Source organism: Globicephala melas, chromosome 11 (genome assembly GCF_963455315.2).
Source record: "Globicephala melas chromosome 11, mGloMel1.2, whole genome shotgun sequence".
Classification (NCBI taxonomy): Eukaryota; Metazoa; Chordata; class Mammalia; order Artiodactyla; family Delphinidae; genus Globicephala; species Globicephala melas.
The window spans coordinates 7,784,674-7,804,293 of record NC_083324.2 but is presented as its reverse complement, the minus strand read 5'-3'; the positions used below and the strand labels follow the sequence as shown (position 1 = coordinate 7,804,293).

The following is a 19,620-nucleotide window of genomic DNA, read 5'->3' as shown; positions in this document are numbered from 1 at the left end:
CAGGGAGTGTACGTGCCAACGGAAGAGACAGGGTGGAGACATTCAAGATAACATAAGGGGTTTTTTTAAACTGCCAAAGGAATTTGAGGCCCAGCGGTGACGGCTTGCTCAAGGTAGTGGAGTTTGGTCTGGGTTTGAAAACTGAGTATGACTCAGACAAGCAGAGGAAGAAAGAGGGTGGCTGTAGGCCGGGGGATCTACAGGGGTAAAGGAGCCAAGAGGGGAGAAATCTGGGGTGAACAGAGAGCACCCAGGAGGGGAGCCCAGCTGGAGCCCAGAGGAAAGCTTAGAGATCTGGGTGGGAGTGGCTGGGGTCCTGGATGTGGACCCAGTTGCTGGAACACTGTGGAGGTGAAGTGCCTGAGAAACATGAAAAGGTCCTCAACAGGGGAACAAACCCTCTGCAGAATTCTGAGGAGAAACATCTCATCTGGTTCCCGGCCTTGCCCCTTTACCACCCGGCTTCTCCACCGGGTGCTAAAGTGGGAACACACAGTCCACTTCACACTCGCCAGGGAGGTGGAGATAGCAGTGGTGAAGGGACCATGGGAACCTCTGATACGCTGTGCCTCTTGGTTCTCTTTGTCCTGGTCATGCTTACATATCTGATCCCCTTTAATTCTCACAAGGGGGTGTAAAAAGCAGGTATTATTATTTCTATTTATCAACTGTATTTGAATCCAGGTCTCCAGCTCCAGAGTCTGTGCTGTAAACCACAAGGTGATTTCCCCACAGTCCAATCTGACTCAAAGTCATATGTTTTCTCCAGCAGCAGTGCTTCCTTTACCCCAAGCAACGATCCATTAAAAAACTGTCAGGGTGCGAGTTTTTCTCCTTAACTTGGAATCACAGAAATGTGTGTTTCAACTTTTATAGACTAATCTCTAGGAACTCTCACCCCCATTTTACTGATTGGGAGACTGAGGCCCAGAAGATCGAATGCCTGGCCCAAAGTCCCATAGCTGGTTGGAGTCTGAGGCAGGACTTCCAACCTGAAGTACAGGCTCTTGGGCAAAGGTTCTTGGCCCCTGAGAGGTCTACCACCTGCTGGTTGCACAGAACATGGACTTAGAAAGATAACAATACCAAAGAGAGGGGCCTCTTACAACCTGCTCTTCTTCCTCTCATACCAGAGCTTTTCAAATATAATGTTAGCAGCAGAATCCTCCCCTTTTAATGAGAAGCTTTATGAGGAATCTCCACATACTTAAAACATAACAGTTTTTCTCTGGCCTGACTGCCTTAGGAATGGTGGGCCTGTAGTTCTGTCTGCTGGGCCTCCCCACCCTGCTCCCCCAGGCTGTCACTGGGCCTCTCCTCACTCCTCCCCATGGAAGCCCATGGCTCCTCAAAGCACAGGCTGTAACTTCCCTCACTATAACCACTGTGCTTGTGTTCCCCATCCACTCACTTTCTCAGATTCTAACACCCATCCCAAACCCAGTTAGATCTTGCCTCTAAGCAGGGAACAAGGTCAGTTCTGGGCCAAATTGTGATGTTCTGAAACTATTCCCCTGAGATGGTGAGGCATGCTCATCCACCCCCCAACCCCTACCCTCTGCCCCTCACGTGACCCTCAGAAGAGTGCTCCATTTTGCAGATGAGAATACTGAGACCCAGATGAGCTACCTGCCCGCCTCAGGTCCCACAGTCAGTAAGGAGCGGGCCTCAGCTTCAGCCTGTCCTACCTGACCCGCGCTCTCTCCACTCCAGCTTTGCGTCTTCAGGTTTGGGAGGTAATACATTCCCACAGCTGGCAGGTAATCTGGATCTCTGTGAACTTTTACAAATTAAACATACCCAGGGCCCCTCCCCAAATGTACTGAATCAGAAGCTGGGGCTGTGAGTCATTACATCCCATCGTGATGACCCACTGTCACTCAGGCAAAAGACACAGCAAAAAGGCCCAGGGTCACCCCAGATCTCTGGTCAGCCACGCCCCTGTGCTGGGTGCAGAAGAAAGGGGGCCCAATCCCAAACAGCAGCAGAGCCTGAGCGAGACTCACCGTGTAGAGCTCATTGGTGACCTTCAGGAGCTCCTCATGCATCTGCAGGCCGATCTCCTTGCTCTGGAATATGGAAGAACAAGCGTCAGAAGGGCAGAAGGGAGCTGGCTGCACTGACCAATTTCCTCTTCAACACAGAAAGGGCAGTAATGCTTGGGGTGGGGTGGAAAGGGGTACAGAAAACGACATAAACTTCATCGACCCAGACCTGAATACCTCAACTCACATCCACAGAACAAATCCACAGAGAGTGGCTCCTTAAAACAGGAATTCCTGGGCCATATAAGTTGGGGAACCCTACACATCCCCTCCTTACCTTGATGTTTCACAGAGACACCATATTAAAGATTCTGAGAAGCCCCACAGCCAACCTGTTCAGCTTTCTGTAATTCTGGGTGTCTTCAGCTGATGTGACTAGAGTGTGTGTCCCTAGCTCAATACTCACTAACATCTCATGAGACTGGGGTTCCAAAGAACCCAGTATGAGAAATAATGATCTAGCCTCTCAATTCAGTGAGCAGCTCAGGTAAACAGACAGCCCACTGGCGCTTGAGGCAGGGGGTCGGCGTTCTTGCCTGGCTGCACTGCCGAGTAGTCACATGGCCTTGGAACCTAAGTTCTCACATCTATAAAATAAAAAACTTTAGAAAGCTCCTTGAACAAAATGAGGCGGGTCTTCTTACTGCAGAACTTTTCAGAGGCTTTCATGCCCTCACTTGCATGGATTTTGGGGCTGTAGGGTGCAAGTTTAGCTGACCTCAAACCAAACCATGAAGTGACATACATATTTAGTATACTGAGGGACATGAGTCAGAAAACAACGGACAAATTATCTCCAGGTTCCCTCCAGCCTGAAGATTCCAGGATTCTGTTATTTTGCATATTATTATTATTACAGTCATCCCTCCATATCCATGTGTTCTGCATCCAAGGATTCAACCAACTGCAGATAGAAAATATTTGAAAAAAAATTCCAGAGAGTTCCAAAAAGCAAAACTTGAATTTGTCTTGTACTCTACTGCCAACTATTTACATATAGCATTTACAGTGTATTTGTAACTATTAACATAGTGTTTACACTGTATTAGGTATTATAAGTAGTCTAGAGATGATTTAAAGTATATGGGAGAATGTGCATAATTATATGCAAATACTATGCCATTTTATACAAGGGACTTTGAGCATTGTTGGATTTTGGTATCACGTGGGGGGGGCGGGTCCTGGAGCCAATCCCCCCCCATATTGAGGGATGACTGTGTTATTATTATTATTAGGGGGAGGGGAAATGCTCTCCCTGTTTGCCCAGGCCATCATATGAAACTTCTGTATTGACAATGGAAGCCCTGCTCTTGGCCCCTGACAGCTGAGTCATCCTGTCCTCTCTCTCAGCTCCCTCAGCCTCAAGCATGGCCAGAGGCTGACTGGCCTTCCTCTGGCTCCTTCACAGGTCAGAGCCCCCGGACTCTGAGGTCGCTGAGGAAGGCTCAGTATCAGACATGATGCCTTCCCAGGCTCTTCACCTGGCCCACTGCCTTCCTCTCAGCTTCTGGCCCTGGATGGCCAAGAATCACCCATGTGAAGGCAGTCCCTACAGGAGATCTCTTAGATCTCCTAAGAGATAGCAAGGACTCCAGGGCAATTGCAGAGATCTGTTTAGACCTCCCTCCAGCTCTGGCGACTAAAGCAAGGAGACCCAATCCAAAAGCACAGTAGAGTCTCGGCAGAACTTTCTGTGCAGAGCTCCGGGAGAATCTTCGGTCGCATCCTGGGCATCTACAGAGGTGCTCGATGAGCCCAAGGAGCTGTCCCCATCTCCTTCCATTCTCCCTGAGTCTCAGCCGGTACCTCAGCCTCACCTGTGGCCCCTCCCCCTGACATTTGCCTCGGACTCTCTGACACCCTCCAATGGCCTCCTCTTGGTCCTCGGTCTGGCCAACATCTCTGACACCCAAGATTCAGTTTCTCACGTATTTGTTTTTATGATCCAACTTTTTTGATAGGTAATAAATGCACACGGTTAAAGGAACTCTAACAGTCAGCAAGGTAAAAAGTGAAAAGTAAGTGTCCTGGGCTCCCAGAACCCCACCCAGAGGCAAGTGCTATTAAGTTTCTTCTGATACCTTCCAGAAACAGTCGATGAATATACATGCATACAGTTGGATAGTGTCTGGTTTTTTTTAACACAAATGAAAGTATTCTATACAAGCCTTTGTTTCTTGCTTTTTTCCACCTAACAATATAACTGAGAGATTGTTCCTTGACAGGACACGTAGCTCTTGCATCCTCTTTTTCTAATAGCTGCTCGGGGTTCCATACACCAGATGTATCGTAACTAATTAACTAGCAGGTTGTCTCCAGTCTCTTAATATTCCAAACAATGAGACAGTGAACATCACTGTACTCTGTCACCATGCACGTGGGCAGGGACCCCTGTCAGAAAAATTTCTAGAAGCAGCTCTGCTCGGAAGAGTCCAGCCTTCTCAGCTCAGCTCCAGCCGGCTCCCCACGCACTGCTGACTTCAGCTCCCACTTCTCGGGCTCCATCCTGCATGACCTCAAAGACCCATATCTTCAGCTGTTGCAAAACAGTACAGTTTGGATGGCGCCTCATCACATCAAATTCAAATTATCCAAAACAAAGTTGTGACTTTTCCTCCATCTCCTCAAGTTCAGTCAATGGGATAATATCTTCCCAGACATGGCAACTGGAAATTTGGAGCTATTTTTGACACTTTTTAAAAAATCCCCCGTCCTCAATCCAACCTGTCAGTGCATCCTGCCTTCGAACCACCCAGTCCTTTGTTTTCTGCAGCAGGCTATACCCGTTCCCTCCCCACTATCCATTCTTGCCCTTCCTGCTTCCTAACAGAGACGTGAATTTGGCCCTGCTTTCATCCCTCCAGCCAAATTCTTTCCAGGACATCGCTGACCCCCATCCCGACTCAAGATGGTAGATTCTGTATGTGTTGTTAGTCTGGGGGTGAGTATTTGACAACTGCATGGAAGAGGACTTAGAAGGTTGAGGGGAATTTCAGCTTTCCTACTGAGTGCTAGCAAAAAAGCATGGAGCCCCAGTGGCTACCACCAGGCCTCTTAGGACCAGGAGAGGAAGCCGCCTTGGGTGGCAGAACAAGAAACCTAGCTGCTAATGACCTCCAGAGAAACTGGTTGAACTGAACCCACAGCCTGCCTCCTGGTGAACTTCTACTTCTGTGGATTTACTAGTTAAGCTACTTAAAGCTGGGTTTCCTGCCATTGGCAGCCCAAAGCAACCTAATGGATGCATTTCCCATCACCAGTCCCAGAGCAAGCAATGTCATCGTTGCAGGACCCAGATTCGTGAAGCCGCCCCTCAACAAAGTCCTGACTCTGGTTCCCGATTCTGCATGCCCATCCCAATGTCATTTCCTAGAAATGCATTTTACTGTGTCCCTCTAAGACTGCCTCAGTGCCTATGGGATCAAGACCCAGCTCTTTAGCTCGACTTTCAAGGCTCCATACAACTGGCAGAGGTCTGGTTATGGGGTGGAGAGGGCTGAATTTCAGAGCCACAGATTGGAGACAGGGATTGGAGACAGGATTGGAGACAGGACTTTAAACCATTTTACCTCTCAGCATCTTTGCTTCCTCGCCTGTAAAATGAGTGCCCGTTACTGTCCTTCTTTGCATTTATAAAGGGAAGTGCAGTGATCTTGCTTGTTTACTTGTTTATTCATTTGTCATTTGTTTCCCCCACTTGAAGGTAAACCCCATGAGGGCAAAGAGACTTTCTGTCTGGTGGTAGATGCTCATATCCCCCAGCTGCTGGGACGGCTGGCAGCAGACAGCCCCCAGCTAAGAGAAAGCTTCAGGGATGGCATCAGAGGATGTGGTGACAAGCCCTCCAAAGACCGACACCTCATCCAAAGATGGATCTATGTGGGGCATAGAGGCTCGTCTCTCCTGTCTCAACCTGGACAGCTCTAAAGGGTTGTGCTCTCTTTAGAACTCCCCGTAGGGCTGGCTAAGACCTTAAGTAAGCCTGCCTGCACTATAGCTTAGCTTCACTCAGCTTCCTCCCCCGCCCTCCCTAGGGGGTGGATCCCAAATACACTCCCTAATCATTCTGCTAAGATGTTAAATTCAGGCCTCAGAGTCAGCTTCCCAGGTACCCAATCTGCAATGTCTCACCTCCCCACTCTTCCCGGCAAGCCGTAGAGCCTGTCGCATAGTGGGTGTTCATTAAGTATGTTTGTTGAGTGAACCTATGAATGAATCCAGTGACAGTTCCTCTAAGACTTAGTTTCCTTATCTGTAAAAGTGGGACGATGTCACAAGTGTCATGAAGTCCCTGTAAGGATGAAAAAAGATGACGCACATGACAGCACTGGTATCATACCAGGCACAGGCAAAGAGCTTGGGAAACAGTGGTACAGGCTGAATCAATACCCACTGGATGCCAGGGGCAAGGCTAGGAAGTTGCCCAGAAAAGGGAATTCAAAGTTGAATTTTTTATTCACTCTTCCCAGTTTGGTGGGATCAAGGGTCAAGAACCAAATAATTCTAAGGCATGAGGCAGAAAAGGCTGCAAAAGAGTGAAAGAGGAGGCGATGTGGGAAGCAGGGATGAAGAGGCTGGAGGGACCACCACCGGAGCCACCTGACCTTGCACGGATGGCCAGAGACGGCATTCTAGACAGGAGGCACAGCCTGAGCAAAGGCACGGAGGCCGGGAATAGGGGAAAATGTGGTTTGCTAAGAGAGAAGCACAGCAACAGAAGAGCAGAAGATACGCTTGGAAGGCAGGTTGGGCCAGATCACGGAGGCTAGCAGAGTGCAGGCTTCAGTCAGAGCGCACCTGGGAGCCTCTGAAGGTTTTTGAGCAGCAGAGTCTGACGGCAGACTGTGCTTCTTCAGGAAGATGAAGCTACAGGTAGAAGAGGGTGGATTGGATGGAGGCGCTGCAAGTCACCAGAGGGAACCTGCCTGAGTCTCTGCTCTCTCCCCCTCAGCACCAAGCCTGGGCAGGGCTGGCCACAGTGAGTGCTCAGCCAATAGAACTGCAAAGGACTAAAGGCATTTTATTTTTTATGGTTGGGTTTTGTTGGGAAGGGAAAGAGTCTCACTACAGTTCCAGAAACTACTGAACCCAAACCAAACATTCCATCATGAAGGGGAGGCTAAAACCCTGATCATCCCCAGCAGACACCACACCCAGCCCTTGGGGACCCCAGCGGCAGTGTATTCGCACTCTGTCTGCATTTCTCGCATGGCTTTCATGCCTACAGAGGTTGGGGTGGTGGGTTGCCTCCTTCAAGGACAGGAAGTGTGCAGACTGTAGAATATGATTACACTGGGCCAAGGAGGGTTCAGCCCTGGTACTTCGGGGTTGGAAGGACAAAGCCCTGACTCTCTAACCCCAAAATCTGTAAAATTGGGTGGCAGGTGGCCCCGGCCCTGCTTCTTTTTTTGCCCACGGCTAAGGACAGTTAAACTCCCCTGAGGACTAGGTCACTCGGATGGGGGTGGGGGCGGTCCTGGGCATTACGAGACGCTTAGCAGCATTCCTGGCCTATCACCTCTAGATGCCAGGAGCATCCCCTACCCCACCGCAAGCTGTGACAACAAAAATGATCTCCAAACATTGCCAAATGTTCCCTAGGGGACAAAATCGTCCTGGGTGGAAACGCTGCCCTAGACTTAGGGCTCCAAGTGGCAGCTTCTCTGGGCTACAGATGCGTTTTATTTGGCCATTCAGTGTTTTCAGAAAATCTGACTCTTTCCAGCATTTAAAAATCAGGAAATTGCCCTTACAAGTCCAGATTTTCAGCTTCTCTTGAAAAACTAGAAGATCCAGCGAGGCTGAGCCCCGACTTGGAGCACAGCGGCCCCTTCGGATGGGGTTGTGCTCTCCAGTTGGCCACAGCATCTCCCTTCACCCATCCCTTTGAGTTTATGACCCAGAAACCAGTGGGGTCTCACTGGGGGCAGCCGTCTGTATCCCCTGGTGCTCATCAAGGCAGCCATCCCAGACCTGCCAAATCCAGACGTGTGAGAGGATCTTTCTACAAGAGCCCTTCTCACATGCCAACCTTTGAGAGTCACCGAAGAGTCTGGTTCCTGAGGCTGAACCTCCTGACTCTCCCGTGGATCCAGACCCCACTGTCTGCATAGAACCCCACGCCCCTGAACCCATCCTCCTGTCTGCACTACCTCTTCCTGTAGCTCTGTGGCCAGTTCCTCACCTGGCTTTTATTTGATTTACACCAGCATTTATTTGAATGGCCTACTACATACGAGCCTCCACGAGGCACTAATGACACAAAGCTGAGTGAGACCTGGTCCCTGCTCCATCAGCTGCAGCCAGCATTTCTGGAGCACATTCCATAGGTAAACACTGTCCAAAGTCACCTCCATATATTATCTAATGGAAACCTTTAAGGCAGGTACTATTATTATGCCCGCCTGGCAGACGAGGGCTGGTGGATCATAAGGGTTAAGCAACTTGCCCCACGCTGTACAGCTAGGAAGTGGCAGAGCCAGGATTCAACTTTTGGTTGCTCTAACCCCAAAGCCGGCACTCATAAGGACCTTCTGTGGCCTGTTTCCCCAGGGCCAAGACGAGATACAGGCACACAGGTGAAGAGAAGCCACTGCAATGCTGTCACAGAGATGAGTCCAGGCCACAAGTCCAGGCTGCAAAGAACGGCATACCCTCTGGACGCCACCAGCCCATCCGATGTGCTTTCTCACCACTTGTGCAAAAATCTGCATCCTTGGGCCTTACCCTCACTTGCAGGCAGTAGAGTTCTCCTTGGCCTGGTCCTTCTTGGCCCACCTGCCCTGCTAGGACTAAATCGGCCATGATGGCCATCTCTGGCTTCTCCCTTCTTCCTTGTTCTGATAACAAAAGATGAGATACAGGTGGCACTCACCCCTGCTTGTCTGATCACACCAGATGGTCCATCCAGCACGGGACCCAGCCTGACCAGAGTGCTCTGGTGCCCTGTGTCTAGTGACTGGGTCAGAGATGGAAATGTATTCCAGGCTGAGCCAACAAGAATTTTCCCTGCAGCTTTCTAAGAACCATACTCTCAGATCATCTCTCCTCTGGGGTCACCAAGCAAGGACATCAGGGGTCTCGAGCTACCCACCACAAGGAGAGTCAGGGCCTCGACAACAGCATTTCTGTCCTGACCTAGTGATGCTAAGACTTACCTCTGGACTTTTCCAGCTTACAGAATCCTGTGAATTTCCACCTTTGCTCATGTGAAACAATACTGATGCACTCTGCTTATTTTAGCATGAAGACACCAAAATAACCACAGGGTGAGACAGCCTTCTGAAAACCCTCTACCAAGCACCAGCTTTCAAACAGTTTCTGCAAAAGGTCCAATTTTCAACCGACTAGAGAGAGCATAAGCCCCTTAAAGGCTGGGACTCTGGCTTCGCAGAGTGCTGTTCACGAAGACTTGCGCACAAAAGGAACTCCATGCTACCTGTGCGTGAGCTAACCAATACGCAGAGCCAGCGAATGGAGAGGGTAAAAGGGGGCCAGCTTTGACTCTCGCTTTTCTGCAAAACACAAGACAAAACCAAATCCTGTACGTTCACGTCAAGATGGCACCAGATGACAAAAATTTTTTGACACAGTGTTCCTGAGCGAAATCAATGTCTTCACCAAAAGTCCTGCTGTGGATGGCTGAATTTGCTTTTCAACGCAGGGCTGATCTCGCTATTAAGGGGAAACCCTCAGAACTGTCACTACAAATCCTAGGACTTCATGAGCTGTATTTGAAAAGTTCTCTTTGCAAAGGGTATGTTTCTGTCTCCCTCAGGCTAACTCAAATGTGGAGCTGGTCATTCTGCACATCTAGAAAACATTAAAATTCTGGGTTTCAATGACAAGACTCCCTCTCACTTCTCCAGAGGAGACCATTCGAAACAACCCTTAGAAAACTTTAAGGCAGAGAGTAAGGTGGAACCTTCCTCAACTCCAACCGTCCCCTCTTTCATCGCATCAGGCGTTGAGTCAGCAACACCTGTCTTCCTTTTCTCTTTGCTTGATGTTCTCATGTCCAGTTTTCCCCCTTTGGGAACATTCCCTGGTTTTCCTAGTTCTGAGGTTCGAAGGAAATAATGGGAAACAAATATACAAACAAAGTAAAAACAAAAACTCTGTCTCTTTTAGTGCTAATCCACTGCTTCAGCTTATTTTCTCATCAAATAACAAAACTGGAGACCCACAGATGTTCCCCATTTAAATAAATGATATATGTAAGCACTGGCCATCTCCCAAAGAGACTGCATTTTTATTTCCAAAGCAAAGGCTTGAGGGGCGTGTCTTGGAGGGATGGGGCTTCTCCAACTCTGTCCTGGAAGGTCAATTTATCCCTGAACACAGCCACTTGGACAGCTAACTGGCTGCCATTCTCCGGGCCGTGTCCTAACTTGCCAGTAACTGGGCTGCCAGCGCTCTGGCACGTCCTTACCCCTTGCCTCCTAACATCATCCTTAGCCTACACTCCGCCCACCTTCCACCAAGACACTTGTTACTCTTCCCCCTCCCCCCACCTTCTTCCTTTCCCTGCTCCTGGACACCTCCCTTCTTTCCTCCCCTTCCCAAACTAACTTCTGTCTCCTGTGGCTGCAACTCCAAATGCTGTCATCTATTTGTTTTCACAAGGAGCTGGAACACCAGGGCTGGGATATTGGGCAGCAAGGAAACAGGAGGCCCTGCGACCATTCATCAAACGTCCTCGGCAGAAGTGGGCCCCACTAGTGCCTCCCAGGAGGCCAGCAGCAGGCTAAGGCAAAAAGCCTAATGTCGTGTCTGTCACCCTCTTCCCCCCCAATTCCTCCCAGCATCTCTCTGGGGACCCTGTTTGTGCTGAAAGCCTTCATTTTCAGAAATGCTTAATGTCTGAGGATACCTTGGAATGGCATGGCCAAGTGACCTGATACGGTCAGGCTAGGAGTTTCTGGATCTCTTCTAATAATACTAAATATTATTATTCATATAATACTTATCGTTAATAGTAATGCTTAGTACTATTGATATTACTACCAATAATACTTATCATTAAAGAAAATAACAACAATAATAGCTATTGTTTCTTTGATCTCTTAGCGTGTACCAGGCCCAATGACAACTGCTTTACTGACAGTACCTTACGTAAGCCTAATATCAGCCTATGGGATATAACCCCACTGTAACCCCACTTTAAAGATTAGGACACAGAGGCTCAGGGAGGGTGAGTAATTTGCTCAAGATCACAGAGCTAGTAAATGTGATTCTCTCAACGATTCCACTCTGTTGCTTCCACCCTGTTGCTGGGAGAGTTATGACTCCCTGTGCCTTTAGAATTTTTTTCCCCAAACATTCCAAAATAATTATAAAACGGATATTCCTCTGCCTTACCATAAGAAGCATGCAGATATTTAAAAGGCTCTCCTTTAGGTCACCGTCAGTATCAGACAACAGACAGTACCCAGTTCCGTTTTGTAGAATCTCCTGTTTTCTGTGACCACGTCCTGACCCCACCCCCTGGCTTCCAGGCCAAGGCAGAAGGACACAGTGTAGACTGCTGGGCTGAGTCTCCGTGAAAGCAGAACATACTCAGGAATAATCTTTCCTATGTCCCTGATTTTTTTCATTTTTTTGGCAAGAGTTGGGGGACATAAATCTCTCACAGATAAGCATCAATAGGCTCAGGGGATGGTGAGAGTCTCTGTATCCTAAGGAGCGTGACAAATCCGTCTTCCTGAAAAACCAATAGCTACAAAAACCAGAAGCCCCTCAGTTTTGAGCTGTTTTCTCCCCCTCTACATTCTCTTCAAGGTGAATATGGATGTTGTCAGGCTTATCTGTTGGATTCAAAACATTATTGATCACTTATTCCTGCTGAATAACTGACCTGAGATATCTCTCTAACCTCCCTGTCATTTTATGATCTGATCTTCTACTTTATTTGCATTGTTTGTGAATACCTATGTATCCACCCACCTATCCACCACCTTCCCACCCATTCACCCATCCACCCATCCACTCATCCACCCATCTACCCATGAACCTACCCATCCACCTATCCACTCATTCCTTTCTATTTCCATATCAACCTCCCTGATCCAGGCCCCTGTCACCTTCCACTACTAACTTGTATATTAGTCAATATGTATAACAACTGAGTCCAGCAACTCTCTTTTCAAAGCCATCAAATGCACGAAATCAGTCGTCCTTAAATTTGACTCTGGCCACAACACCCCCTACTCAAGAACCTTCAGAGGTTCTTCTTTGCCTAAAAAATAAAGCCCAGCTTCTCACTCTGACACCCAAGGCCCCCTTGATCTGTCTCCAACCTACCTTCCCCACCCCACCACTTAATTTCAGCACTCCAATATTTAAAACACACAGAAGAGTAGAGAGAACAATAACAAACACCCACGAATATGCCACCCAAATTAGATAACCATTAAAATTTTGCCATTTTTGCTTCAAAATCACTCTTAGGAAGCAAAATGTTACAAAGAGCACTGAAGCGTTGTCTCCTCCCTTCTTCCCTCATCCCTCAATAACTCTTGTGAAGCTGGTGTGTATTCTTAGCCAGTCCACCTTTGTATAGCTCTGTTTCAGACACGTATCTAAGAATACAAACAATATGAACTGTTTGAGTTTTAAATTTATAAAAATAGTATAGTGTACCTTGCTTTCTTCACCCAACATTGTGTTTTCAACTTTTATACACAATTGCTTTATGTAGATCTAGTTCCTCCATCTAAATGATTGTATAACAGTCCATCATGTGACTATCCATAGCTTATTTAACCAGTCCCTCCACGATGGCCATTGAGGTGATTTCCCTTTGTTTCTTTACTACAAACACTATTGCAGAAAACCTCCTGGCACAAGGTTTTGTGTGTGTGCAGATATGCTAGAATATTTTAGGTTGTACTTAGAAGTGGAACTGCTGGGATACAGGGTATGTACCTCTTCCTTCTCTGTCACAAGACACTCCCAGTGTTCTCCAAAGGGGCTGAACCAATTTACATGTTTATTAGGAGGACACAAGTGGCCCTGCTGCTCCACATCCTTGCCAGCACTTGGGATTATTTGACCAATCTAATGGGCGTCAAACTGTGTCTCATTTTCTTTTATTTTACCTTCTCCTGATAACCTGTAAGTATGAGCATCTTTTCTTATATTTTTAACCATTTAAATTTCATTTTCTGTGACTTATTTATATCTTTTATCCATGTTCCTATTGGGTTGTTTGCCCTTTTCCAATTTATTTGTGGGAGCTGATTTTTATATTCAGGTTATTAACCTTTTATTAATTCTATGCATGCCAAATATCTTTTCCTTGCCTGGTCTGTATTTTCCCCTTATTTATTTGTTGCAGTTGTTGTTGTATAGAAGATTTTAAAAATCTTTATGTAATGGAATTTATCAATATTTTCCTTTATGGTGTGTGCTTTTTTGTTTTATGTTTAAGCAACCTTTTCCTACCTGCCAAGGTTTTAAATAGAATCTTCTACATTTTCTTCCAGAATTTTTTAAAGTTTTGTTTTTTACCTTTAGCACTTTAATCCATCTAGAATATATTTTTGGGAACTAAGGTGGAGGTCTAATTTTATTCCATATGGAAGAAAAAGTGTGTGTGTGTGTGTGTGTGCATGTTTGTGTGTGTGTGTTTAAACCAGTTCCTAAAAAATAATAAGAAATGGACAAGCAACCAGTGGAATCAGATCCATTTACTAAACAGGCTATCCTTTCCCCTAATCTGTAATGCACCACTGCCATATACTGTGTTCCCATTTGTGGGGGGCTTTGTTTCTGGGCTCTGATCTGGACCATCGGTTAGTTTACTTAGCATTGGTCTAATATTACCGGTTTTACTGACTATCACTTAAGAGGAAGTCTTCATATCTGATAAGGCAAATGCTCCAACAAATACCAAAAAAATAGAGCCTACAGGCCTTATTTTCTTTTTATGGGGTAATCAAGTTAAAAATTTAAAGCAAGTAGAAAGCTTTAAAGAAAATCTTTGGAAATAAAATATACATAATTCTGAAAAATTTATGGGGCAAAGAAGAAATTGCAAAATGCAAATTATGAAATATTTATATCTGAATGACAATGAAAACATCACTTATCAAAATTCCTAGGATACAGCTAATTTATAGCATTAATGGCATTAATTTTCCATCATTCTTGTTTTCTAATGTATGCATTTTTTCTAAACTTTAGTTTCTGCTCTGTTAGATTCTTTTTTTTAATTAATTAATTTATTTATTTTTGGCTGCATTGGGTCTTCGTTGTTGTGCGCAGGCTTTCTCTAGTTGCTGCGAGTGGGGGCTATTCTTCGTCGCGGAGCGCAGGCTTCTCATTGCAGTGGCTTCTCTTGTTGCACAGCATGGGCTCTAGGCGCACGGGCTTCAGTAGTTGCAGCCCGTGGGCTCAGTAGTTGTGGCTTGCAGGTTCTAGAGCACAGGTTCAGTAGTTGTGGCACACGGGCTTAGTTGCTCCGCGGCATGTGGGATCTTCCCGGACCAGGGCTCAAACCCATGTCTCCTGCATTGGCGGGTGGATTCTTAACCATTGTGCCACCAGGGAAGCCCTAATGTATGCACAGGAATGTTATTAATTTTTATATATTGATCTTGTAATCAGCCATCTTGCTGAATGCTTCAGCAGGAAGTATGAGATTTACTGGTGGTTTTCGGTTAACACCCTTTATTAGACTAAGGAGGTTTCTATTTATTCCTAACTCGCTAAGCGTTAAATGGTGAAAAGATAAAAGCATGCTTTTTAAAAGTCAAGAAAGTATTCAATATCCTGTGATAAACCATAATGGAAAAGAAGATGAAAAAGAATGTATATATGTATAACTGAGTCACTTTGCTGTACAGCAGTAATTAACACAACATTGTAAATCAACTATACTTCGATAAAAAATAAATTTAAAGAAAGACAAGAATGCCATTTCTCTCCCATTTCCCTCTACACTATATCAGTTGAGGTCCAAATCAATACAATAAGGCAAGAAAAAGAAATAAGGTTATAAAAAAAAAGCAAGACCACCATCAGTTAGAACTAATCAGTGAGTGGTTTCCTGAGCATATTTTCTTATTTCTGACCCATTATTTAACCTGTGTGCCTGAATGTTCCTTCATCCCACCTCTGAACTTAATTCTCACTATGTTCTTTCTTGAAGTCCCAATAATCCTCCTAATAATAACTAATATTTAATGATTGCTTACTGTGTACCAGGTAGGCATCTTATATCATCATTTTTTAATCCTTACAACAACCCTAAGAAAGAGGTTTTTTATTAGCTTCCTTTTGAAAATGTTGAAAGTCAGCGGTTTAGGAATTAGGTTGAGCTCACACATCTGGAAAGTGGCAGAACAGGGATTACACAGTCTGTCCATACCCCTAACCACTGCAGTAGACTGCAATGCTGGCCGACCTGCTCATGATCTGGGACCCAGATTTTTCTGCCAGATCTCTGCATATCCACTGGGGACACAGCAATGCACCACTCAGATCCCCTTCAGGACTGGAGGACTTATTCCCCCAGCTATGGGGAGTGCTCCTGGCAGGCACCCCCAGCTATCAGCCCTGTTTGGAAGTGCCTCACCAAAGAGGCACCTACCCAAGGCCACATGCCCTCCCAGGAGCAACATGAGGGTATAAAGGCCTAGTTTCCTTGCCACAACCCAGGACAACTCAGAAGGGCCATCCCAGCCTCAGAGCTCCCCAAGGAGTCATTTGAGGCCTTTCTTGCAAATTCCCTGAATCCTGCCTCCCTCCCTTCCTTCTGCAGTGGGGACCCCAAGAACACTTGATAATACACCCCTGCACCATAATCACTGTCTGAGAGTCAGGTTCCTGGGAACCCAAGCTGGCATAGATCCTAATCCTCACTTCAAGATTCACTTCAGATGCTGCATCCTCAACATAAAACCTTCTCCAAAGTGCCCCCCAGCCCAGATTAGAAGTCCTCCTCCCTCTGAACCAACTTCCCTTTCTGCTGTATTTGCATCATTGATGCACATCTGTCTTCACTTCCATTGTTCACTGCCAGCTCCTTGAGGGAAGGCACTGTGTCTGATTCATCTCTCCATCCTCTTTAGCACCTGCCTTTACCACTAAGCATGGGCTCTTGGGTCAGACAAATCTGGATTCAAACCCCAGCTTCACCTTTATAGGCATCAGTTTCCTCATCTGTAAAATGGGGGTGATGACAACATCTTCCTCTAAGGCTTTAAGAAGTGAACGCTTAGCCCAGAGCCCGGCATACAGTAAGCACTCACTAATTGTTTGTTATCTATGATTACTGCTTATCTATTGTCACAAAAGCACTAATACATGTCTGCTGAGTGAGTTGGGAACATGGCGACCAGCTCAGCAGCCTCAACTAGCAGAGCGAGCGTTCACAACTTGTCTCCCTGGCAGACAGTGGAGACGGCTGAAGGCTCCTCGTCCCTGGCAGTCTGCCCACTTCACTCTCTCTGTCTGTGCAGGCATCAGAGCTGGACCCTCCAGCATGCAAACCCTCACTCTCTCCTGCAACCCAAAAATAAAAAATAAACTTGGCTTTGAATCCAAGGCCATTGGTGCTTTTGATCTTGGTCACAAAGCAAGGCAATTATTGGATACAAAAGCCCTGATTTATTTATGAAATGTGACGGACATCTTCAAGGCAGGAACGAAAAAGCTCACTGAAGACCAAGCCCTTATTGCCACACAATGAATGGCTGCTTTCAAACACAAGCCCCCCGAATGCCCTCTCTTCTCTGCTAAGAGTCTTTCCTCATTAGCGCTTCCTTCAGAATACCACAGCTTCCAACAATCAAACTCACTCCACGGCTGGGGCAAGTAATTAAATTCTGCAGGCATCAGAGCAGAGAATAATGGATGGCTATTGTTAAGGAAGCTGAGGCTGGAAATGAAATGGGCTTCAATGCCCAGCTCAGAAACGGTTGGGGCGGGAAGAGAGAGCAAGCAGGGTGCAGATGGACCCTCCCTGTTGGTGCACCATGGGGGGCAGTGGATTCAGGACTGGACCTGGAGTAGAGAACCTGCATCTGGGGCGGGTTCTGTGCTTACCAGAGGTGGGCCTGCATTTCCTCACCTGTAAAACCAGGAGGTTGGACTAGGCAAGTCATTCCCCATGTGTGATCCCCAGATCAGCAGCATCAGCAGCGCCTGGGAACTCGTTAGAAATGCAGAATCTCAGGGCTCACTTCAACCTGGTGAATCAGAAGCTGTGGGCATGGGGCCCAGCAATCCATGTTTACCAAGCCCTCCAGGTGATTCTGATGCTAGACTTTGAGAAGCTCTGTTAGATCGTGTTTAAAGATGAGGCCACAAACTCAAATGCACAAAGGGCCAAGGAGCTAAAATAAAGGGATCGGTGTCATTCACCAGACAACCCACAGGGGCTGTGGGGCAGTGGAGCGAGTGTGCCCAGCCTGAAGGACCAGCGGCTACTCAGCTCTGGACAAGTACCACCAAGAATGACCCCATGTTGTTCTGGTACTGTCAGAGCTTCTGGCTTTTTAAGAGGAATACAAAGTTCTGATTTTTATGCGAAATCCCACAATTTTAAAATATTAAAAAAAAAAAAAAGGGCTTCCCTGGTGGCTCAGTGGTTGAGAGTCCACCTGCCGATGCAGGGGACACGGCTTCGTGCCCCAGTCCGGGAAGATCCCACATGCCACAGAGCGGCTGGGCCCATGAGCCACGGCCGCTAAGCCTGTGCGTCCGGAGCCTGTGCTCTGCAACAGGAGAAGCCACAACAGTGAGAGGCCCACGTACCGCAAAAATAAAATAAAGTAAAATATTGGTTGAAATTTTCTTAACATAGTGAGGGCCAAGCAGATTACACTTGAGAACCAAATTCAGCTGCGGACCACCATTTTGCAGCCTCTGTTCCAAGGTGCCGTGGACCCCCATCATGACACTCTGTCCCCTGTGCTCTTGCCTTTGTCCTAACACTGAACTCCTAACCTCCTTTCCCCACTTGGGAGACTCCTATTCATCCTTCAACACCCAATTCAAGCATCACCTCCACTGTGAACTCATTCTCAACCCTCTGCCCCACTTTCCACCTTCTCCACTAAGAAAGTAGAGAAGAATCAAACACGAGGCCAAAGAACTGACACGTAGAAGAAAGTAACACAGAGGAGGAAGACATGGAGAGGTTATAAAACAGGCTTCTCCCACAGAGGAGGAATGAGGAAACTCTTGGAAAAGTTACCGTATTGCTGCTTGAAAAATCGCTTAAAAAAGGACACTGAGGGCTTCCCTGGTGGCGCAGTAGCTGGGAGTCCGCCTGCCGATGCAGGGGACGCGGGTTCGTGCCCCGGTCCGGGAAGATCCCACATGCCGCAGAGCGGCTGGGCCCGTGAGCCATGGCCGCTGAGCCTGCGTGTCCGGAGCCTTTGCCCACCAAAAAAAAAAAAAAAAAAAAAAAAAGGACACTGATCCCATTTGACCAGAATCTAATAAAATGAAGTTTTAAAAGGGCAAATATAAAAAAACACAAGGACAGAATTCATGGACAGATTAAAAAACATTTGGTACAAAATCCCCTGGAGATTTGAGCTGAGAGTTCAGAGTGGGTCAAATGCGCTGAGACGATCATGAAAAAGGCAAGTGCCTTCATAGGCTTCGTTATTAGAAATAAAGGGTCTAGACAGCCCTGCTCTCCTCTTAGCTGGTCAGAGCTTTCTGGAGGGTTCTGAGTGGTTCTGAATATTAACTTATGCCGGTCACAGCAGCCCTGGAGCCTGACCCAGGAGGAGAGAAAACTCAAAGCCAAGTCACAGGGGTCAACTGAAGGAACCTGGCATGTTTACCCAGAGGCGGGAAGGGCCTGGGTGTGTGGTCATGAGTACCTGATAGATTTCCATGTGGATTGATCTAGGTGGCCCACAGGACCTGTGAGTGGAAACCCTGAAAGATTTCATCTCAACATTGGGGAGAATTTTCTATTGGTCTCAGTTGTCCCCAAATGTAATGCAAGGTAACGAATGCCCATAATTGGGGGAGATCTGGCAGAGAGAGGACAGCTCATGAAGAGGATGATAAAAGGACTGGAACAGAAGGCCTAGTGGACACCCATTGTTTTATTTCACCCTTCTTGTAAGAGCACCCAGTTTTTCCTGGGGAGCCACCCTCAGCCATCCTTTGTCCTATGCACAAGGGGGAGTTGAGTGTATGCCCAGCTTCAGGAGCACTCGTGTGACCCACACTGGTCCAGTCAGAGCCTGTAAGAACCAATTCTGGGAGAAGGGACCTCTCACTTTCCGCTGGACTTGAAGCAGGTAGGATGTAAGCCTGGGGCTACAGGGGCCATGTGGTCATCACAGAGAGAGACTGACTATGCATGAGCCCTTCTCCCACCCCTCCTTAAAAACAAAACAAAACAAAAAACTGGAAAACAAAGAAAATTGGCGCAGAATTGCAGAGAGATGGGGTCCTAACAACACCCTTGGTGCCCTTGAAGCCCCCTGCCTGAAGCCAGTCTTGGCTCTGAAGAGCCGATAAGCTCCCTTTCCTCCCTCAAGCCAGCTGAGCTGCGTTTCTGTTGTTTGCAACCATAAGAATCCTGATCACTATGGTGGCT

The 19,620-nt window shown here is 47.0% G+C and overlaps 1 protein-coding gene across 8 annotated transcripts in view; it reads right to left on the bottom strand.

Moving 5' to 3' along the window:
• Window positions 1–19,620, bottom strand: part of SRGAP3 (SLIT-ROBO Rho GTPase activating protein 3) — a 333,106-nt gene that overhangs the window by 92,399 nt on the left and 221,087 nt on the right. For all 8 annotated transcript variants that reach the window (XM_070046600.1, XM_070046601.1, XM_060307410.1 and 5 more), the window contains one exon: window positions 2,007–2,069. In XM_070046600.1, coding sequence (XP_069902701.1) covers window positions 2,007–2,069 — 63 coding nt within the window. The remainder of the gene's footprint in view (window positions 1–2,006; window positions 2,070–19,620) is intronic.